The 23,761-nt window shown below is 40.4% G+C and overlaps 2 protein-coding genes across 3 annotated transcripts in view; one reads left to right on the top strand and one right to left on the bottom strand.

Annotated features, from left to right (window-relative positions):
* LOC111864756 (gustatory receptor for sugar taste 64f) lies at positions 1-12,371 on the bottom strand. Its single transcript, XM_023852262.1, has 9 exons — positions 12,355-12,371; positions 11,093-11,311; positions 10,018-10,136; positions 7,727-7,912; positions 5,611-5,885; positions 4,265-4,419; positions 3,425-3,587; positions 325-414; positions 1-63 (listed from the first exon to the last, which is right to left on the bottom strand). The coding sequence occupies exons 1-9, from the start codon at positions 12,369-12,371 to the stop codon at positions 1-3; spliced, it is 1,287 nt and encodes a 428-aa protein (XP_023708030.1).
* A 5,168-nt stretch (positions 12,372-17,539) lies between these two features.
* LOC111864751 overlaps positions 17,540-23,761 on the top strand; it is a 52,532-nt gene continuing 46,310 nt past the window's right edge. The window contains exons 1-5 of one of the 2 annotated variants that reach the window (XM_023852252.2): positions 17,540-17,561; positions 17,667-17,858; positions 18,550-18,644; positions 19,316-19,470; positions 19,826-19,956. In XM_023852252.2, the coding sequence (XP_023708020.1) occupies positions 17,747-17,858; positions 18,550-18,644; positions 19,316-19,470; positions 19,826-19,956 (493 nt within the window). In that variant the 5' untranslated portion in view covers positions 17,540-17,561; positions 17,667-17,746. Of the gene's footprint in view, positions 17,562-17,666; positions 17,876-18,549; positions 18,645-19,315; positions 19,471-19,825; positions 19,957-23,761 lie in introns of those variants that run through there. The other variant, XM_023852253.2, reaches the window with a different exon arrangement.

Genomic DNA, 23,761 nt, shown 5'->3' with positions numbered 1-23,761 from the left:
TCAGGAATCGTTGTGACTGAATTGGACTAGCACGATTTCATAAGTCACAATCGTACCCGCCATCTGCAAGTAAAAATATTCATTATGAATTGAAAAAAATGCACTGGTATTGTGTTCAGGAATGGTATACATTTGGCTGTTTAAAGTTGTTCACTAACACTGACAGCAAGGCATGTTCATTTTAACATAAATACTAGGAATAACTTGTGACGTTGGTATTACTACATTCTTCCACTCAGAACAGAAGGCAGACTACTGTAATGAACAAGGTATGGAGATAATGAGGTGTCTCAACAATAATGAAATTACTTTGTAGGACATTACCGTGAGCAGCATTGTCCGGGTCACCGAGAAGAAATTGAGGCCTGTGAGCGCCACCTCGCACGTGGTAACCAGTTGTAGGAACCGCGACACCTGTAAGAACGAACTGTTACCATGGCAACAGGTCGTAACAAACAGATTTTGCGGGTTTCATCCTGTGAGCCGCTGTTGTTACTACTACTCTATATCAAAACGGGCCGACTGCAATGTTCCTTGTAAACCACTTGGTTATAGCAACGATATTACTGACATATTCCAGCATCCTGTTCCATTGATTCCATCTCAAATGTAACATAAGTTTTATTTTAAAATGTCATCACAATCACATTTAATTTACTAAAATTAATTAAAAACCACATTTTATTTTACTGTTGCCACATGTTTCGGCCCTATAAGGCCATCCTCATGCAACTGCTAATTGGAGATATACGCCCGACTAGGGAGAGCTACGCACAAAGGAACATAGCGCGGACGCCACAATATGAAAGTAGCGTGAGTGAAGTCTCGACATAACATTCTCAAACAACGATGACATTTATTAGTAGCATGTAATAACGTGTGATTCTCTCGCAAGAAATATGGTTCCCTGTGAAAACTGACATGGACGAAGCTTACGTCTATCGAAGTAGAACCATCACACCCCTCAACGAAGTGGACCGTAGCCCGTGACGTCGAGACGCGAGCGCCAAACGGGCGTTTGATTCAGCGTAGAGTGATAGCGTGTGCCGAAAAAACGTGTACTCATCTGAACTGCGTGTGTTTATTTTTCGTGAATTCTGAAGAACGGGTTCATTTATACAATGTCAAAGGGCATTTCGGAACAAGTATGGTGGAGGAAGTGTACCTACAAAATCATGTATTCACAGATTGGTGAGAAACCTAGAGACAGCCGGAACTGTTTTGACTCCGACACGCAGGGAGCCTGAAGATGCGTGATCCCACTGTGCAGGATGTACGTACATGTCAATTTTCATTGGGAACGATACAAAAATTAAAAAAAAAAAGTTATTGAGGAATGTTTGGGTTTCCTAGCTATGGAATCATTCTGTATATTGACTTCTGAGCTGATAACAATGCTTCAGTTTCAATCAATTAACAGTTGCCTGAGGATGACCTTATAGGGCCGAAACATGTCGCAACAGTAAAATAAAATGCGATTTTAATGACATCTTAAGAAATTAATTGTGATTATGATTACATTCTAAAATAAAATTTATGTCGCATTAGAGACTGAAGCAAGTGGACGAGTGACTATTCTTAATATCCGATTTTACAATGCTTGATCTAATCCACTATTGCCGTTACGTAACTACTGCTGGTGGATTTTAACCGATCGACTCGGCAACGCTTCTTGTAACCCATTCTTTCTATAGCAACACTGTAATAATTTTATGATCTTTTCACACCAATTTTAAAACTTATTCCTCGAACACATTGTTATTAACAGAATTACAATACGCGCTTTCAGAGTGTGCAGGACAAAAACACATAAGAATGGCCACGAAGAATTTAGTCTTCTGGGATGTGGCGCCGTGTAGATATTGCTTAAACCGACATTTCGGAGGAACGTATCGCCTCCATATTCAGAGTATAAAAATCAGCGAGCGAGGAACCAGCTTAAACAGGTGGCTGCGGACTGACTCAGCGAATTTTTGTACCCTGAAGATGGAGGCGATACTTTCCTCCGAAACGTTGGTTTACACAATATCTACACGGCGCCATATCCCAGAAGACTGCATTTTTCACAGTCACAGTCTTGAAAACCTCGAATCTCGCAAGAATGATCACGTCTGCCTGTCCTCCGCTGAAAGAATTTTGATGAAATTTCTTACGAACGTTATCCCATTGGTGGACACTTAAGTGGTCATTTTAAATTCCCTACAATCGGTAATAAGGTGGCGGATGCACTAAGTTTTGAGATGGGAACGTTATTAACGATAGTAACAATAAGAAAGGAACAAATATTAAAGCTTTAGGAAATGCATATGTACGTGAAAGTGAATTTTCTGGGGAAAGAACAAGCAGCTCATGCGCCGTCCCAATTACAGCTTTAATAATTTTTAGTATGGTCTACGCATAATCTGCTTATGACCTGACGCTACTCCCCGCATGTCTTCACGGCGTGGTGCATACTTAAGCAAATAGAAATTTACTGTAAAAATGGATAAACTTTTAAACATGTAAATAGGCCCATATGGCCGATCCCAGTGAACGCGCGATCCAAGCCGTGAACCGTCTTCGCTCTCTCGAACACTGGGATCGTGGGTTCGAATTCCGCTCAAGTCACGGATGTATGTGTGTGTTTATTCCGTGTTTGCGTTCTATGCTCAGGTAGCGGCTTTGCGATTGGCTGATCCCCCGTCCAAGGAGTCCTGCCGACTGTGCATAATTACAAAATTGAAAAAGTGGTCAAGGTCCACAAGGACCGTAGAGCCATGGATAGAAGGATAAGTCTATATATTGAACAGAAACTAATTTGAAGAGAATTGAAATGCATCTCCACAAAAACGTAATAAACAATTCTGAATTATTCGTCGAAGTTATTTCTAACAGCTAGGAGCATAGGGATTACCGAGATTCAAAAGGTGAACACGGAAACTGAGGTGCATGGCGTTAAGGATTGCTTCAATCCAATTTTGTTACTATATCGCGATCCTATCAAGTCTATTTCATAATGCCCTTATAACCTGCTATTTCTGCAGATATTTGGGACTAGGATACTCGTGTGTACATCCTGATCCAAAGTGAACGATTCTGCAAATCTTGTTTTAAGCCACAGTTCAAAATTCTTCGATATGGGCATCGTGTGAAATACAGGTTACATCGGATTGACGCAAACCAAAATCAGATTCGCGAGACATCTCTTAGTGTGAGCCTTAAATAAGAAATATCACCGATGCCCATTAACGCGTGTCGGAAATGGACTCCATCATCAGTAAATACGTTTCCTTAGTTTTCATGTAGAACAAAATCCATAATAATGTACGAGGGATTGAAGAGACCCTAAAACAGAGTCGGCCCGAAGGCGCTTGCGGGCAGAAATCGTAAGGTAGACGCCAGAGTCAACGGACTGGAAACGCGAAGAGGTTGATGGACCACTCACTTCAACGTTGTAGCCCCTTGCCGGAACAGCAAAGAGCACCGACCTGGGAAGATGACTCTCATCGTTGATGCTGGCCACAGAGAGCGACATCGTGACTGTTCGTAGGATTAGGAACCCGAAGGACCAGTAGAAATAGACCCGTTCATACCACTTGGCAAGCCGACTGCAATGGATTTAAACATTCACACCTGAACACCACAGTGCCTCTCGTCACGTTTCTGCAGGTCCATAAACATTGTCCAGTTGCTTTAAAACACTAAAAAATCATAGAACAAGTCTAGAGTAATTAAAATAATTATTTATTATGAAAATAATTTCAAACGCATTTTCCCAGCCACAGCCTATGATACCCCATTTAGCTATGACTCAAAATCTCATTTTAAAAGCTCTGAGGAATTGCAATATTTGTCGGTTTTATAAAGTGGTCAATTTTGTTTTTCGGCGGAAGTCTGCCTTCGAGATGTAACCGGACATTTTGGTACCCTTAAATCTGAAATTGTGTTCCTTGGAATTACATCTGCCTCTCTACGTGAAAATATACTGCTTGGAAGACCTACAAATATAAGGAAGAATAATATTAAAATGTATCTTAGGGAGAAAGAATTGTGATGAGATGCTGGAATCAGTTTATTCAGCACAGGGTGCAATTAGTGAGTGATGAAACTTCGGATTCCATAAAAACGGGATGGTTGTAGATTATCCTCCGATTTGAATATTATGAGAAGTAGGCTTAGCGTCTGTCAAGGTTCCACGATAAACATGCGTCACGCCACAGAATTCTGAACTTTGTCCTGTTTACACTGATAATTATCAGAACTAAGTTCAGAGCCCTAAACTTACCCAAGAGTATTGAAGAGCTGGAGGCATATGAAGTAAAGATTGCTTCCAAAAGACAAAAGCACCATGTGAGATATGCACAAGTTGAGTGTGTCTGTCAGGTCCATCAGACTCGTATAATGCTCACGGATTTGCTTCCAGATCTGCCCTGGTAGCGTCTGTAAAGCAGTTGTATAGATCAGAAGCCGGCCAGACTGCTGCTGGAGTACGTACAGGGAATGGATGGTACTAGTGCGTTAGACTACTTGCTCTCTGACATTAAGGGAGGAACATAGACTGAGGGTGTTTCAGAACAGGGTGTTGAGGAAAATATTTGGACCGAAGAGAGCTGAAGTGACAGGAAGCTGGAGAAAACTGCACAATGAGGAGCTTCATAACTTGTACTCTTCTCCAAATATAAGTTATAATGATGAAATCAAGGAGGATGAGATGGCAAGGCATGTAGAACGAATGGTGGAGAGCAGAAATGCATGTAGGATATTGGTGGGAAACCCGGAAGGAAGGAGACCACTGGGAAGACAAGGAGTAGGTGGGTGGACTGTATTAAAATGGATCTCAGATAGGATTGGGTGGTATGGATTGGATTGATCTGGCTCAGGATATGGACCAAAGGAGGGCTCTTGTGAACACGGTAATGAATCTTCGGATTCCATAAAATGCTGGTAAGTTCTTGAGTACCTGCACAATTGACGGCTTCTCAAGAAGGGCTCAGCTCAACGAATACGGATTATGAGGGTAAGGACATCTGAGACATCCAAGGAAAAGATCGACTGAATGCAAAAGAGACAATAGCGCCTATTTCATTAAGACAAGAAGCAGAACAAGACATATTAACAAAAATTATTCCCCTTTCGCCAGTTACAAAGCTCACGCTTCAGTTGTTAACGGCTTCACATTTTTCACATATCAGTCGTGTAAATATTTTGAATAGTTTGTGAATATAGACGTCATGACATTAAACGTTCTCAAAGAATATTAAAAGCTTTAAAAGTTTTGAATTTTAATAATTATTAGCTATAAAGTGGGCACAAAATCTATTGAAAAGGGTGTACGCGGTAGTGCAGAACGTGAATCAAATACTACAATTCACATGTTACAGTCGCAACTTTATTGCTCAGTGTTGCTGTAACATAAACTAATTTAATTAGTTAACTACATTTCCCACGATATCATTTAAGACAGAGGAACGATCGCGAATATAATGCGCCACCAGATTTTGGGAGAGGTCTGGAGAGAGAGAGGAAATATTAAAATGCAAGACTCTGCAACAGCTCCTAACGAAATAGACACATGAGACTAAAATTATGTCGAAGTGTCAGTTCAGGCTCTATCATATAGAACAATGTTACCTTTCCTCTGACGTTCTGCAGGTGTCGGTTCAGCAGGCGGAACCGCTCGGCTAGCGCGATGCTGGTGATGGAGATGAAAAGATCCATGTAGTTCCAGGAGAAGGTGGCTAGAGCTCCGGCCATGGTGGCAACGGCTGCGCAGGCGTGAGAATAACCGACGTAGTTGAACAGATGATGGTGACTCTTGAGCATGTACTGGCGAATGATGCTAGTCGTGGTGTTGGCTTGCTGAGCAGCGAATTTCAAGTTGTTGTACTCGTTCAGGAGGTGTTCAACTGCAAATATTGAGACAATCTTCAGAGAAACCGGATCCAATTCTGATGTGCCAACTCTGAGGAACTAATCACATAGGCCGAGCTCAGATGACACGAAATTCTGGAAATTCTAAGCAGGATGTAAGAGGACTTTGCTTTAGTCTCACTACACATCAAGCTAGTCATTGACGGTAAGGAACTCCTTCACGTACTTTGTGAATGCTACACACGCAACCATATTCGCATTCTGAGCCCCATCAAGTTCAGCACATAAGGGGACCGTCTCTTACTCTTAGATTTCAGAAATCGGACCCCAAACTCATTCATCAGCAGCCAGTACAGACACTAAACTCTGCTTCCAGCAGTCGTAGAAAAGGCACAGTTCTTCCCGAAACTTTTCTGTATTCTGGATAGGGGCATCAAGAAAGGAGAAAAAAAATAACACAGGCTGAGACTCCACCGCAACATCAACTTGCCACGCCGGGTTCTACTAGGTACTGCTTCAAGCCACCCATGTCGGCGTTACGGATAACATTGCAACATTAAATTCTGAACAGTGGTACCTCAGAAGAAGAAGAAGCTGGAAAGGCCACCCTATAATGTTAACACATTTAGGAAGTGCTCGGATGTAATCTCTCCTTTCGTAACTGAAATGGCATCATATCGGCAATCACTTTTTAGGGTGAACCACTGAAGCTATGATTCTCTCATCACTCAGCATGTTTGACAAGACCGACCATGACACGTTATTTGACCAACCATAACCTGCATCATTTCACTTTCTATACAAACTCTTATAAGTGTATCAAGGCTGTAGCCTAGTCCCTTCGAAATTTTTCCAAGGACGCCAAACTTGCTCATCAAGAGTTCTGCTGTGGTGTCATGAGCATCAACCAAATGACAGCCAAAAGCCCCTCGGCTGAGATTTCCATAACCGGAATCTATTTTTTCTGTGGTTTATTTCATTGTACGTGTCTTTATTTCCTGAAGATACAACCATACACTCTTATTTTGGGACATGGTCTCTATAAATTACCAAAACTTAAACAGAATTCCTAGAGCCGTTTTATATTTTGAGTCCGTTTGAAAGGACTCAATTTTTGAAACTTAAGTTTTCATATTCAGGACCGAAGCATGACGGATTCTCTGTTGAATTCGGAATACGAATTAAGCTCTTCCGGCCTTTCAGGAGCTAGCGAGCTGCACATCTACAGCTACTGTCGCGTGACCCCAGCTGGTAGGAAGTTACGAGTGTCTGTGGATCGCTCTTTCAAGAAACACCGCTGCCTCCCCCCCAACTGGATTATTCAGGAAACTAGGGTAAAATTAGGTAGACTAAGGTTGGCCGAGATCATGCGAAAATTTTCGAAAATGGCTTTGCCGCCCTTAAAGTATGGTTGGTAATTTGTGGGAAGAGGCAGTTCAGTTGAGTCTCATTCTGAGCTTTGCAGCGGCCCAGTGGAACAGTAGTGTACAGGAAAGCCGACATAGTGGCTAAGTGACAATCAGACATTGACTGCTCAAAGATATGATATGTATTACAACGCACACAGAGAGACAGACAGACGGTACATAAAAAATCACTCTTTTATTTTTAGATGGGCTCAAAACGCACAAATCCGTTAATATCTCGAGATCGAGTTCTTCAACGTCGCTATACTTCCTCATACGTATATATACCAGCACGCATGCGCGAAAGCAAAAACTATGGAAGAAACAATCCGGATTGGTCAATTCTTATGAACCACAGGAACGTGAAATACGTGACGATGGCAAAGGAGAAGACGATGACGAGGACATAGTAGAAGACGAAGGTGTAGAAGAGGAAGACGATGTTGGAGAAAATAAACTTGGTGGAATACCTGCTGCTCCCGATAGAATCATGGCGGTGATACATCGAATCTTGAGACGCAGGCGCCGTGACGGACCGTAGCAACTCTGCTTCTGTTCCACGGTGCTCCACTGCACCATAAGCCGCGGCCAGCGCCTGGCTATCTCCAGGAACATGGCGTACGTGGCAGTCCCTATACCGTAGAAGATCATGCACTCTGGAAACAACGGCTACTGTGAAAAGCAAGATATGCTTTGAGGCAATTCATAAAAGTGAGGAAATCGATCTTGTGAATATAAAGAGAACAGCGTACGGACTGTTCACGGATAAATGTTCTCTTTGGAGGAAGGACAAGACGAAAAGGTAACACAAAAATGGATTTAAGGTACGTGGGTTGCGACGGCTGGACTGGACTAGCTAATGATAAGTTTCAAATAAGAATTTTGACATTATAACACATATTTTCTGTTTTATAACACGTAGATAATTAAATATGAATAAATAAAACACTTTCAGTCCATATGGGAGTGCCCACGGTTATTAATTGCCTTCCGAATTACTGTGATAATGATAACAGTGTACTGCACGTACCGTCCTCATGCAGTTTCATTATTGTTACCTCACGACAGTAACAAATGCTGAAGAATCAGGATATATGTCTGGTAACGCGGCCTTGACTTATATTACGGTACTATCCCAGCATTCGTTTGGAGTCACTGAGCGAAACCACGGTAAATATTCAGAATAATTGATACTTGACCGGGATTCGAACCGGGTACTTCCGAATGTGAATTACATGTATTAGTGTTGTAGTGTTGTGTTGCACTCAATACTTCCTTAACTTTAGAGAATTTGGAAAATTCCAATGGCACCTAGCAATTTATAAGTGCATGTTTTTACCTGTGTTCGTTTCTCGCACTTAACTGTCCTACTCTACTCATTTTCACGGGGTTATTGAAAATATACGTTATTTACTTTATGTCAGATTTCTACCAATTTCTTCCGATATAACCTAACATTCATTATTAATGCGAAGAAGAAGTCATTGGCACATTTAAATCTAATACTTGATCAGATATTCCTTCAAATTCTTTCAGGGACGCCCCTTGATAAAGCAGAACACTTGCACCTGCTTGTTATGAAAATATGGCCGGTCCGCGTCTGTCAGGATACAATGACTCTGTACACTCTTCAATCTGCCAGTCATTCCATTGTGTATTGGGGAAAAAAATCGAGGAGGGCATAATTAATTCGGTACATTATCAAAAAACTGTACAAGGTCAGATATGAAATGTGAGTTTCCTGCCGTAAAGCGTTAAGAGGTTCCGCTCGATTGTAAGAAAATGTAGAAAGTAGTTCTTAAAAATTACCTTTCTTAAACGAAACTGAAAATATACACTCCACTAGGGCACTCGCACATTTCGCAGATGAAGTTTTAGCCTATTTTCGTTCCTTAAGAAAAAATAAACTTATGTGATCACCATGCTATATGTGTGTTTGTCTATGTATCTCCCACTTCAACTTTTGAACCAGTTGATCGATTCACGAAATTTGGGATGGATATTATACCATTATAGGCTATGATAGCACTGTGATTTTAATTCCCTACAGTTGCTAACAAAAACATGTTGAGCGTAGGAACTTGCGATATAGGAGCGAATCTAGTCTTAATGTCCTGAAGGGCCATTTGTAATAGATCTTGGACAAATATGCAATGCAACTTTTCTTGAAATAGTTTCCTTCGGAGAATATAAAACAGCAGCAAAATGGCGGCTATATTCAGATGCTGGTAGCCATTGAGCCACTTGACGTAGGCACATGCATGACCTTTTGGTAGAATGAAGATTGGCAGGGGAAACCGAAGTACTCTGACAAAACCCGCTCCAACGCCACTTTGTCCACCACAAATCCCACTTGACCAGACCCCGGGATCGAACCCGGACCGCCGCGGTGGGAAGCCAGCGACTAACCGCTTGAGAAATGAGAGCTTTTCCAAAGATCAGAGAGCCATTCGTTGACGTGTTAGAGCAGAAATTTGGGTTCAGTCGTAGAAAAATTAATGTGGGATTTATGGTGTGCAAAGTGAGACTGGGACACGTATTTTTTGAGCACTTTTATCTCCAATGTCATTATTATTCCACCAACACTCCACAATCGTCTGTCATTAGGGTGGGTACGATAGGTCAGTTAGAGACTGCAATATCAAGGAGCCTAGTCTCACCTCATTCCCACAACTGAAAGGAAATACAATAAATTGGGTGTATGGAAATCATGTGACGATGTGAACTGTCACAGGGTTGATCTTGTATCCTAAACACTTACGAGCATCTTGAAATGAACCTCCGATCTGCAGGGTGTAGAGGCTGCAGAACAAGACCATGAAGAGCAAAAGACACAGCACAAAGGCCGTGTACACCACGCGGGCACTCGCCCATCGAAACCTGTCGAAAAAATGAGCGGTTAAATCGGGCTTATGACGATGCTGACTTATATGGGTGGATGGTGGATCAGGAGGGATCGAGTTTGAATCTGCCGTCGAAATAAAACATAAAACTCATCCCTTATAAAGAAAAAAAACAAACTCCGTGGTTTTAGTCCTCAAGCGAACTATACCTACCGAGCGACAGCCGATTGTTGGCGAAAAAATCCCCACGGCCGTTAATTTCGGGTTTCTAGACCGGAGCCGCTATTTCCTTGAAGTAGCTCCTCAGTTTTACTCACGAGGCTGAGTGGAACTCGTCCCAGACCCACTACTCAGAAATAGCTGCATAAACGCCAGAATTAGAGATCTTAAATTGTCGGGTCATGCATTTTCCGAATTCGTAGCGTATGATTCTCCATGCGGAATTTGTCTTAATATTTATTTACTGAAGATACAGCAGCCGCCTGGTGAAGCTAATCAAAGTGCGCCATACAAACCCAGATAATATTTACTTTTGTTATCCGTTACACATTCCCCGTATCGGAAAACATTTGAAATAGAAGTTTCAGATATTTACGAGCTTTGTATTTTGTGTCACATAGCAGTCTCTGTGTGATGAATGCTTTTGGGAAATTTGATAAAAACTTAAATTCTTCCAAATAATATATTTAAGATCTGCAAAAGTTGGCACTAGATTTGATTAAAACTTAAATTCTTCCCAATAATATATTTAATATCTGCAAAAGTTGGCACTAACTTCGCTGATAAGCGGCGGTCGCTCGGTCGGTATAGTTCGCTTGCGGACTACAGGCTACGGAGTTTTTTTATGTTTTAACTGCGTCAGCCTCAGATCAACGTACCTGAGAACCAGAGTTTATCACTCCAAAAGAGATGGACGTGCCAATTCTGGAGTAGCCTCTCTAGGCTGTTAAGTCTGTGACTTGAGGAATAACAATAATAAGATTTTCAACCTACCTAAGAGATTGGGCGCTAGGGGCGGTGACACCGTGGACAGGCAGGAGCCCGAAGCACTGCGCCAGCACAACAATGGAGGCAATGGCTCTGTGGAAAGTGTTAACTTCAGGATCTGTCACTGCGGCGTGTCTGTCGCTCTTGTCTTGAATAGAAATGGTCATGACGTCGGGCAGATATGTCTCGGTATGTCCTGTCTGATCCCTGAGTACTTCCATCAGCCTGCAAATTGTATAATGATGCATATACTGACTCTAAGTGCCTGATGTTTATAAAATGAAATATTATATTTAGCGCCATTTTGTGGCATTGCTTTGAAGAAAGGTAAAGCTGTCCTTATACTTAATTAAGCTTCAAGCCATGAAAATGAGGGGGTGGAGTTATAGTTCCACCATTCTTGACGTCGACAATGGATGGAGTTGAGTGGTCCGCTTCACGTTCCGGCCACTTTACACCCGACACCCACTGGGTTATTGCTCGTACTATACACCTGATATACGAATATTTACCTTCACGACGGTGCACTATGGTTAAGTCAATGGGATTTACACAGCGTTGGGTATTTGAGTCATTTTTACTCCAGACCGAAAATAAGAGACTACACTACTCCACGTGGTTTAAAAACGTCATTTGCAATGGAATGTAAATTCTGAATAACGTATTATTTGCCAACGAAATCTGATTCCAACTCAGGTACCTGCTTAATATTGGTTTCTTTCTTGGCTTATTCTTCGATCCTGAAGGTAGAGGCGACATGTTCCTCTGAAATTTCTATTGACTTAAACGGACTACACGGCCTCATATTCCGGAAGATAACTCTTCAGATTTTTGGCTATGAAAGGTGAGAATCAGACTAAGAATCAGTATTTGCTAATTTTATGAGTATTGCACACATTAAGTGACCAGAAATATTATAAATAGCCTATGACATGACATATTTTTTTGCAGATTGAGATGTATGCGAATTCTTCGTTTGGTTTGTATTGTCCATGTCTAGAACACGTGACAGATATGAAGAACTTTGGTCTTTACTATGTTATACAATACAATGTTCTTATCCTGTACCGTGGCAAAGGTCCATGCAATTACTCGTTCTCTGCAATTGAGGACAGAAAGGAAAAACACTGAGTACGAGGGTATACCTTAGAGTTGTCGACCAAGTGGCGCAGACGATAAATCCACAAGGGACCGCTAAGGGCTGTTATAATTTAAGGTGAGATGCAGCTGACGTCGGATTACACAAGCGGCCGCACCCCCTTCCTCACCTCTTTATTATGTACATCATTAGAGAGCAAAACAAATGAACCGCATACAACACACAGGGCTGCACAAATTCGGTCAATGGCTTTTCTAGTATACACTTGTAATTTATCCCACATGAAATTTTAAAGACATTTCAACATTTCTCATTTTAAAAAATGGACTCCTCGTATACGTCATATTTTCAATTTTTCATTATATTCCAACACACAATGGAAACTATTTGCATGCACTGGTACTCACGCCGTTTCTTTATATTCCACAACAAAATAAGCCCTCGTGCTGAAACTGCGGTGCAATAAATTTAGCGCTTCGCTCGGTCGGTTAAATTGCTGCTGGCCTTCTTCAGCACAGTCATTGCTGGCTTCGGTCTCCTTGAGATCCGTGACCAAGTTTTTTATTCTCTCCTAGATATGTATCTGTTTCGAAATGAGACCTCCTCTTCGACGGGGGAGTGTCGGTCTGTCCATGTAGCGCTCAGTTTATTGCACCGTAGTGTCAGGACGAGTACACCCGCGTTATAGCGTCCGTGTCACTATGGGCTTTGTGTACTCTCTCGCTGCACTGTGCTAAGTAACATTTATACAAGGCATACAGGGGATTTCTGGCAATGCAGGCTTGTGCAGTAGGTTATGCCTTAACTTATTACGCCACTCCGAAACTGCATACGTGGGTTCTCCTCGTCTGATACCGCGTACATTTCGATTTATATAGTTCAGAATTCCTTTTGTCTGCGTTCTGTATAATTTACCTATGTACTCATAGTTGTACGCATAGGGAATTTTGAAATCCACGTGCAATTCGCGGACCGGTGTGCTCCAGTCAAATTTCCAAAAGCCCGGTATACTCTGTTCTGCAAGCGTTGCAATCTCAAGAGTCGATAATCCGTGACATAATCCCAGGTGGGACCGCATAAGTCGTAAGTGACCTAATCAGAGCTCTATAAAGCCAGCGCAATCATTCTCAGATCCGAGTCCTGCAGGACTCATGATCACATTTTACTCTCTCAAAGACGAGACTCCCACAACCTGGAGGGCCAGGTTTCGTATTTATATCCCCTAGGAAGAGAGTGGTCCAGTTATACTCCCAGTCATTGGGTTTCTTTTTCGCTGCCTCCTACAACTCGCAGGGCTAATAATCTCGGAATAGACCGCGTAGAAAACGCCGCTTCCAAGAATCCTTCTATTGGTGCGTGACGTGTTAAGCGGCATGTTGCTTAGCAATGGCCGCCTCTACTCGTTTTACTATTCCGGCTTTCGGCTATCATGTCACAGTGTTTGCAAGAAAAGATTCAGGAACACATGAATGCGTGATGCAAAATTCAACAATTTTGACTGCAACAAACAATGGAAGTGAATGTATTTCATGGATTATTGTATTCCTGGCATTCTGAAATCAGTCTAGTAAGAGAATTCTCTTAGCAAGGTTTAGGCGAAGCACTTTCGTTTCGCAAAGTAACAAACAATGCAGGACATTTTAAAATCACTCCGATTTCATACTGACAATTATGAATTACATATTTCTATTCTCCCATATGTTAAAATACTATTAGATATTCTAAATACAGTAGAATAGAAATTAATGAAACTGTTAATTGAGAAGGGTGTGTGGGAGGTTGGGGGGACGGGACTAGTGAAGCAATCAAAACCTTCTTAAGAACTTTATTCTGTGTGTAGTTCTTATGTCTACCCCTGAATCGCAAACTATATAAGGATGTAGTTTAGGTATTTTCATTATTAATTCAGTGTTAGCTACTTGTTTTATGTAATGAAAAACATCTATGCCAAATCGATCGTCCACATAAGGGGCATAATTCTTGTTTGAAGCTGAACGTCTGTCAGTTAGGTTTCAGATAAAAGCAGGATTTGAGTTTCCCTTTCACTTTCTGTTGTTTTTATAAAGGCCGTAGATGAATGTCTGCAACACTGTTATCAGTGTTGTGAATTTCATTTTTTAATATGGATGATTTCTCATAAAACTGGATATTATTTCTGGGAACTTTTCATGGGAACCGAATAAAGTTTGCTTTCGTACTGATCATCTGCTTTAATTTAAATCATTTTAAATAACAGAGGAAAGTGTAAAGGCTACTTCAACGGATTCCACGAGTTTTAAGATCCGTTCCTTGATACAAGTATTTTGAAATTCTGATTTTCTTGATTCTCATTCATTGCAAATATATGTTCATTCATTCAAAGCTAATCACNGATGGTGTATACTGCACTTCTTTTGGCTTGTTTTGGGCTTCATCCATCGTCTGGTATGTAAAAGACAAAAGACCACGACGTTTCGGAGACTGAATCTGTCTCCGTCTTCAGGTGGGTGGAGAAGGATAAACCTACTCAGTTGGGCCCGTTAGAAAAAGCTAGTCTCAATCACTGGAGAAACGTCGTGGTCTTTTGTCTTTTACATACCAGACGATGGATGAAGCCCAAAACAAGCCAAAAGAAGTGCAGTATACACCATCGTCAGAATCCTTTCAAGGCTATCTAATCACACTAGATATCCAGAAATTATATTTTCTTGCATTTCTTTCAGCATATCAGAAAGTATTTGAATTCAGGTTGTATCTTTCAATGAGAGCTATATTCTAGGTCACCTAAACAATTTTGGTAGGCTGAGTCGTTTTCTAGGCGCAAGATAGAGTTCAATTTTGGCTTCGAACAAAACACGCCTTGACTGATACACATAAAATTTAAACGTTTCCTTCGCTTATAGATTTCTGCTCAATACTCGCAGAAAAAAATTTGTGCCCAATGCCAAACTGTTCAACACTTTCTTCAATCTTAGCAGTCACAGTCGGTTAAATGATACTGATCTTCTGTCTTTGCCATGCGTTTGAATATATGTACCTCAATTTGGATCCTGTTATGAAAATGTATTTTTGAAATATGGCCAACAAAACTGGTGTTCTGCTGTAAATCAAAATATACTGTGGCGTATTTGTTCCTTGTAAGAACAGTTGAGCCACAGAAACAGCCGTTGCTAAGTAATACATGCACGCAAAAATGTAATAACGGGGTCATGCAATCCATTTCTAGGCAACGGCTAGGTAAACATTTCAGCGTATCGGACATTGCTATGCAACGCGGTGGCGTCATCAACAATACGAACTGTGTTTTCCTTGGAGCCTATGCAGAGTGCTTATAGGAGAATGAATCCAGAAGCTAGGAACACTTGAGAGTAGAAGGACGAGAAGACTTCATAGTGATTTGAAGTAATAGTTCCTGTGTTGAGATCCGTTGCTAGGAGACGACTAGTGGAAATTTAGAATCCTAGTGCGTGTGCAACGGTGAACTGTATGTTGTGTAAATCAGCAATAGCACTGTATTAATTGTAATTAAGAGATATTGTAATCGAAGGGCCAAAAAATCCAATCATCCGAACTATAACCCGTTATTTTCGTCACGCATACCCCTTGCACTTGACAATATTAATGTTACCTAACAACTTTTAGTACAGAACAAACTTCGTCGAAGTCCATTAAGTAGCGTAACAAATGAAACATGCTGACGAACAACACAGGCCCGACTTCCACTTTGTTCAGTTCATAATAAAGTGCAAAAAAAGAAAAAAAAAAGAGTAAAGGTATCACTGTAACAGGCCGTGGAGGCCCATAGGATTGTGAGATGTTGAGGTTCCCTCATTTTCTAGACACTCGGCTCACAGATGGCGGTAAGGTTGTCAGCCTTACGCGCCAGTCGCTCTTTACCCCCAAGAATATTCCTGGTACTCATTTCCGTTGCAGGCTGAATAGACCCCAGGGCCATAGAGTGGCTGGAAGGATTAGGCAAACTGAAAACATCCACCTCATGGGATTCGATTCCTCGACTTTCCGGCGTGTAGCATAGTGCCTCAACCAACTACGTTACCGCGTGCCCCTTGTGCAAAGAACTAGTAAATGTTAAATAAAGATAAATGTAGCCAGTCTCTGGAAGCAACTGGCCGGCTTGCCTGGAGGCTGGTAGGTAAGTCTGACTACAGGTGGTGGCATGCCGAGGCCTGGTTGGACTAAGGGAGAAACATTCCATTTTAAAGTAGCTTTCCCCTACATGCAGGGTTCTATGGCGAGGGGGACAGATTTCTTTCCCCTTACAACAGCTAAAATCTTTCAGGGGCTCTAACGAGAGGTCCATTGGGAGTGAGACCTTCTCTTGATGGGGTGGACAAGCGAATTGTCGAGAACTGTCCTGGGTAGCAAAGGAAACAGTCAAGAAGACGAAGCCTCTTGTCAAGGAACCTAATGGTTCTTGTGGGGCTCGGTTGAGGGTTCAGCTAGGATAGTGGTAGTGGTTTTGATGAACCTGCTGCTAACGACAATGGTCGGCTGGAGTTATCCCGTTTTCTGTATTCTTAAATAAGAAGTGTTCCTCTTCATGTCGGTTCTACTGGGACCAGTGCTGGAGTTCTGCTATCACTGAAGCATGTAGCAAGGCTGGTTCGAGAGTCCTTGCCGTCGGTGCTCGGAGAGGGAGGGAAGCTTTCCTTCTCTGCTTTCTGACCTTCTGCTACTATGAAGGAAGGAGCCAAAATCTCTCAGGGGCTTTGAAGAAGGATCCTTCGAGAATGAGGCTGAAAGAGGACTTGTTGTGGGTGAGTAACCTAACCTTCAGGAAGAAGAATGTGACAGGTTAAAGGAATGCCTTCTCAAGGAAACTGATGTCTCCAATGGAGCTCCAGTTTAGGTCCAGCTCGGAACCGCGTTGAGACCCAACTTTCCCTATCAGAGAGCGGAAGAGGGCAACTGGAAATATCCCAGGTTCGGCGTTTTGATGTCGCCTCGTCATTATCCGTCTGGCTCCATTGTGGTCGGACTATTTGCGTTCAGAGTCCCCCTAAAGAGGGCACCGGGCCTTACTTGTTGCACAGTAGGTTAGGAGAATCGCTGCCCTTTCTATTGCCGTGGAGAACGCACAGAATCTCTCGGGGTTGTGGTGATGGGTTCCTAGCGAACTAGCGAATGAGTCTGAGACAATCACTTGACTGATGTGATCTGATCATCGTGTAGAATTCGGTACGTTAGCAGAAGAAGCCGGCCTGGGACGAGCATGCGGGGATAATACTGATTGGTTCCGACCGCCACCAGCAGAGGAGCTTCAAGTCATATTCACTTTAGCACGTGGGGCAAATTAGCGCATCCTGGAGAAGTAAAATAGAACTATTAGGAAGTTCTTGTTCCTCGTCGTAATCGTCGTCCCCGCGATCGGTTGTGGTAGGTTAAGGCCGGTTAATACGTGTGTTATTGCATTAGAACGGCATGGCCTGAATTATTGTAGTTATGTGTATTATGTTGTAATAATTATGTTGAATTATACAGATATGTGCGGAGTACTTTCACATGATATTTGAATCAGTCGATGTAGGAAACAGCCTTTGTGTGCATGAGAAATTCGAAACATGAATAATATTGATGAAGTGTCGTCAAGGATGCTCCAAGAAGTGTGTGATAATATTAAAACAGCAATTGAACAAGGCCGGACTGATATAATTAAGTCCGTGCTTGAGGCATGTAAGATGATTTTTTGAGTGAAATATTTTGCATATCATTTATCATTTTAATCATCATGCAGAATTAATAATCACGTAATTTTATTTTCCGAACGAACGGCCATGAAATCAAGTTAATACCGGCGAAATTACCTGGTTTGTTTCAGTACGTCTGGCATAGGCTTTATTTTATTATTAAGTGCTTGTTTCAGATATTTGAATTTAATTCCTATGTGCATTTTGATTTTCCATTGTATACTCTGTTTTAATGTTTTGATTAATTTACAAAAGGGTGACTTTAGTCTTGAATGGAAAAAAAAATGTGTTGTGCTGGTAGAATTGTTGTTAAGTAATTTTACTGAAATTTCATCAAGTTAATTGTGTATTTTAGCATATATTTTTTCACATATAGTAATTTCGTTTGTAGTACATACCAAGGGAACATATTTGTTTTGAACTTGTTTAGACCTGTTTTGCAGCCATGTTATCTTGACTGACTAAATCTTGGTGACATTTTTGTTAGACCAAAATTAACCTTTAGGTATTCTTACATTTTCCAGTATAGTAGTATAATGATCATGTACCTATAGCTCTTTAGCACACTGATGTCATCTTCCACCAAACCTATTAACAAATTCTGATCTGTTGAAGAAATATAAAAGTATGTCATAACTTGTCTTGATCAGTTTTTGCTTATGTTGATGTTGCTGCAGGTGAAGGGGATGATATTGAACCAAATTTGCGGAAGGAGAATGTGCTGAACAATCCACTTCTTGAAGATGGAACATTCCTGTATATGGCAACTAAGGTATGATGACCATCATTCATCTACGCCCATTATTCATGTTATTGGACATAAGTGGACTGTTTTGCCATACCCGTGTGATTAGATATTCTATGAGCAGTTTATAGTTATTTGCCTGGTTAAGAAATAACCCCCCTTGTTTATTTCATGTACTTTATAGAAACTTCATCTCTGCTACTTATAATTTGCCTACATAAGCAGACTGTTGCACATATATTCATTAATATGTACTTATACTCTGTGCATTCATGGAGCATCACTTGTCATTAAAGTATTTAGGAGGTTCTGAATTAAAGTTTTGTCCAGGAGACTGACTTTTCTGAGTGAAGTTTTCCATAGGTTTCCTCTGTTTCTTCATGCAGGTCCTGAGGTTCACCTTAAAATGGCCCATGTGTGCTGTTTTAACCATTTTTTGCAACCCCTCATTAATGGCACCCTGCTGTTCAGTGCTCCTTAACCTGCTGATAGATAATCCAAGGAGCCTTCATTCATTTAGTTATTTCTAACTTTGTGTTTTAAGATTATCAATTTAAAAATTCTGCTAATGTCTGTCTTCCTGTTCTCATCATGATTGTGCTTCTGTGGTTGTTGTGAATATGTTGAATCCTCACACTAGTGACTGTAGCAGAAGACTTGTTCTAGTGTGAACAAGACATTCCTCTTCTTGTTGTCAGATGAACCAAGGTGATGTGGTGCGAACATTACTGTCCTGTGGTGCTGATCCAGGAGTACAAAACTCAAAAGGTCTAAATGCTATTGATGTGGCAACATCTGAGCAGATGCGACTGATTTATATTGAGGAACTTCTGAGAGCAACTGCAAATTCTGAGTAAGTTTGTTGGAGGTATAAATATTGGCATTATACCACTACTCAGTCACTTCTTGGAGATGGAGACAGGTTGATGTCAACAAACCAGTCTGGTACAACATGCATGGAAAACGAAATTAGCTACAAATTTGTGTTAAATCTTGAAGATTTCCTTAACTGTGCACTGTGTGGTGTGTCTTTCTATCAGTAGGAATTCAAAGGATAAACTGATGTCTTCTGCATTTCATGAATAGGAAGTAATTTCAGTACATTGTACTTAAAGACCATTTGGGTGTGATTTGTAAATTTGCATCACGTTTTTATGAATTCTCTATGATGGAAGAAAAATATTGACAAGGCACTTCTTTCTTTTGAGGGTTGGTCGTGTGTGCCAGCTGATTGCAGCAGGCATCAATATCAACTCATGGGACAGTGAAGAGAGCAAGAACACTCCTCTCCATTGGGCAGCTTGTTATGGAAACAAGGACATTGTTACTTGTTTGATAGGTGGGTGTAACTGAAAATAATGTGCCTTTCTTCAGACATTACCAACAGATAGATCAGTTTATCTTCTGTGGTTCTGTTACAGGGCTCAGTGCTCCCTATGTGGACAGAGTGTCTAAATACAAGCATATATCAGGTCACACAGATGAATTACCTTTCCCAAAATCTTGTTTTTAAAATAGTAAAAAATAAAGGTATCCATGTAACAGGCCATGGAGGCCCATAGGGTTGTGAGATGTTAAGGTTCCCACATTTTCCAGACAATCAGCTCATAGAGGCGGCAAGGTTGTCAGCCTTACACACCGGCCGCCCTTTACCCCCCAAGAATATTCTAGGTACTCATTTCTGTTAGAGGCTGAGTCGACCCCAGGGCCATAGTGCGGCTGGAATGATTAGGTCAATTGAAAAAATCCAGTGACCTCATTGCAACTTGAACCTGTGACCTTCTGGTTTGTAATACAGTGCCTCAATCAACTATGCTACCATGTGCCCCAAAATCTTGTTTGACCATAAGAAAAAGAATGTAGTATAAAATGATTTGACAACACCATCCAGTGTGACTCAGTATATATTTATATGATACCTTTACATGTTTTGGTCAGTTATGACCATCTTCAGAAGGCAATAACAACATGTTAAAGAACTATGTAGGTAAGTCAATAAATAGGTTACAAATGGATACAGAACTTAAACAAATAAGAATACTGATTTGAAAAATGCTTATATTTCTCAACATAATCTCCATGTACATTGAAGCACTTGTCCCATCATTTCACAAGCCCCTGAAAACTAGCAGCATAAAATTCTTTGGGCTGCTGTTGGAACCAGGCGGTGACTTCCCTTTCTACAGCTTCATCGTTGGAAAAATGTTCAGCCGAAAGATGATGTTTCAGAGGGCGGAACAAATGGAAGTCACATGACAGGTTAGATTTTCACAAAGTGTGTATGATGGGTGCCGTGCATACCAACCCCAAGACGCAAACTGCAAAGAATGGGTCTGGCATTTCATTTATTCACGTTCCATAAATCCTGTCGAGAGTACATTCTCATCTGGATGTGGAGATCGTCCTTGTTACAGTCACAACTAAGGATTACAGTTGTCATCCAGTAGCATAGACATTTGTATAAAATACTGATAAACATATACAATATAATAAATAAGTTAATTTTAGTAGTAAAAGTAATGGCAAACCTTATAAAATTTGTACAGTTTTATACAAGTCTATTAATTAAAAATTCAATAGTTAAAACACAATGCCATTAATGAGTTTTGAATAACATACATTAATTATATAATAAATTTAAATAAAGACTAGTATACAGTGATATAAAGATTGTGTATATCTAAAATAAGCATCTAAAAACCAGAACACAGACTGACAACATTGTCTTCTTTTAATTGTAAAGCAAGACAACTACTCACATCTTAAAAAGATTTATAACCAAAATATTCCTGTAAAGAGTAAAAAGAATGTAAATATAAAAATTGTTTTAATTGTTCCTAAACAGTAAACTCCCTTTTGGTATTTACTCAAATTTACAAGAGGCTGGTGGAGATTATTTTGCTGTCTGATATTTATTCTATGAATCTCTGAATTTACTATGAATCTGTTTCTGTTTTTTATCACAAAGAGCATAAGAGATAGTATGTACTGAGATGCCAGTGGTAAGACTTCTAATTCTCTGAATAAGTTCCTGCACGAATCCCACCTTCTGCGTCCCAACATAATTGTAATTATATTCTTTTGCATTCTAAAAATTTTTATACTTTGGGGTGAGTTACCCCAAAAGGGTAAACCATCATTTATAATAGAATTAAAATAAGAGTGATAAACCATTTTTAAGGTATTTATGGACGTGTATGGTTTAAGCGATCTTATTATGTAGCAGACTGCACTTGGTTTAGAACTAATATACTCAGTGTGGTATTTGCAGCACATTGTGTCATCACTGAATATTCCAAGAAATGTAATATTGGATATAGATGTAATTTGTTTTTTATTTTTATTTTTGAATGTTGAATTTTGTTATCATATTTTAGTTTTTTAGCTTCCTTAATGACCTTAGATAAAATTTTACAGTATTTTTATAATAGTTTCCTAATTCTGAATTCTTACTGTTTCTACATGCCATACAGAGTACTCTTTTACATTTACAGGCTGTTATTATTCCTATAGTAATCCAATCACTTATTTTATTTGAAATTTTAATTTTTTTTTTTTTTTGGAAAACTAGAAGAGTAAATTTTCAAGTAAGTGTCTAAAAAGGAGTTAAGCATTATATTATCATCATCACTAGAAAATGTTGAGTCCCATGTTTCATAACTTAGTTTAATTAAGAAGTCATTTATTGTGTTTATTTTTCTTATTATTTTAAATTGTTTAGCATGTGTTCTCATGTTTATTGTTTTAAATGTTATGGATTGTGCATCATGATCACACAATCCCTTTATTATAGGCCTTACAGAATAATTTTCCCTTCTAGCAATATCGATGAAAATATTATCAATGGCTGTAGCAGAATTTCCTTGAACTCTGGTGGGAAAATTTATTGTACTTATTAAATTATAAGCTCTCAATAAGGTATCTAATTTGTTTTTCTTTTCACTATCAAGAAGGTAATTTATATTAATATTAATATCCCCGCAAATAATAGTGTGATGTGGACAGTGCAACACTCAGTAAACACCCCGCCCCCTTCCCGTGGTGATGTAACATGGGACACCGAGATTGCTATGCAGCAATAAACAATTCTTGGCAGCGATGCCCAGCAACGCCTTTGTAAACATGGCGTCACGTAACAAGGGAGTCCGTGCAACGACTGTTGCTAGGCAATCAGTAAACACAACGATATGCAACAGTGGTACCTATCATGTAATTGTTTTCTATGTTGTCCGTGCCGAGCTTAAATAAGGAACAGCGAAAACTATTCAGGAGTAGTGATTAGTGAGTGAGGATTGAGCCAGTTACGAGTGAGTGAGTATTGAGCCAGTTACGAGTGAGTGAGTTACTAGTGAGTAACGCTTAACCAGTCAGTTTCAGGCTAGCAGTCATTGAGTCGGGTTGTATCGAATGCATGGCAAGGACTCCAGCAGGAGACGTAATTGTGATACTGCCGATGGCAGTAGTTGTGAAACTGTGAATTGTAATTGTAAGAGCAAGTGTTCAATAAATTTGCTATATCAAAAAAGACGTGAAGTTACTTGTTGCCTCAACGGTTTCATCACTGTCATATGAATGTAAGATGTTACTGTTTAGCCCTTTATTGTTATTAGATGTTACTAGACCATTTATTATCACTGAAATGCTATTAATCATCTGTCCATTTGCATCATCCTTGTATTTACTATCTCTTGCTTGAAAATTACAGCATCTCGATCGCTACCACAATGAAGGACACAATATGCTAGCCCGAATTGTCACAGGTGATGAGTCTTGCTCCAAGGGACTTCCATTTGTTCGGCCCTCTTGGATCTGCTGAAAGAAACACTGTATATTTACACGTTATTGTGATTAAGATGGGAGGGCTTGAGACTACCATCTTCTGTTGTCAGATGTGACACCACACAGTTTGTTAGGTAGGGGCCATTGTTCTGGAGGCAGGAGGTTCATCAGAAATGGTGCCTATCTACGTAGCTGATTCCAAAAGTAAGGTCTCCAAAGCACTGGGTAATTTTTCGTGTGGCTGTTGGCAACCCTGTTGCATTTGTTGCTTCCCCCACTCCCCCCAATACCACCAAGCATGCGCGCACGTAGCTAGGACGCTCAGTCTTGGCATGGTTGCCGTTAGAAATGGAGCTCCCGATTAC

Source organism: Cryptotermes secundus, unplaced genomic scaffold, assembly GCF_002891405.2.
Source record: "Cryptotermes secundus unplaced genomic scaffold, Csec_1.0 scaffold932, whole genome shotgun sequence".
NCBI lineage: Eukaryota > Metazoa > Arthropoda > Insecta > Blattodea > Kalotermitidae > Cryptotermes > Cryptotermes secundus.
The sequence above is the reverse complement of the archived record's forward strand: the minus strand, read 5'-3'. Positions and strand labels throughout refer to the sequence as shown.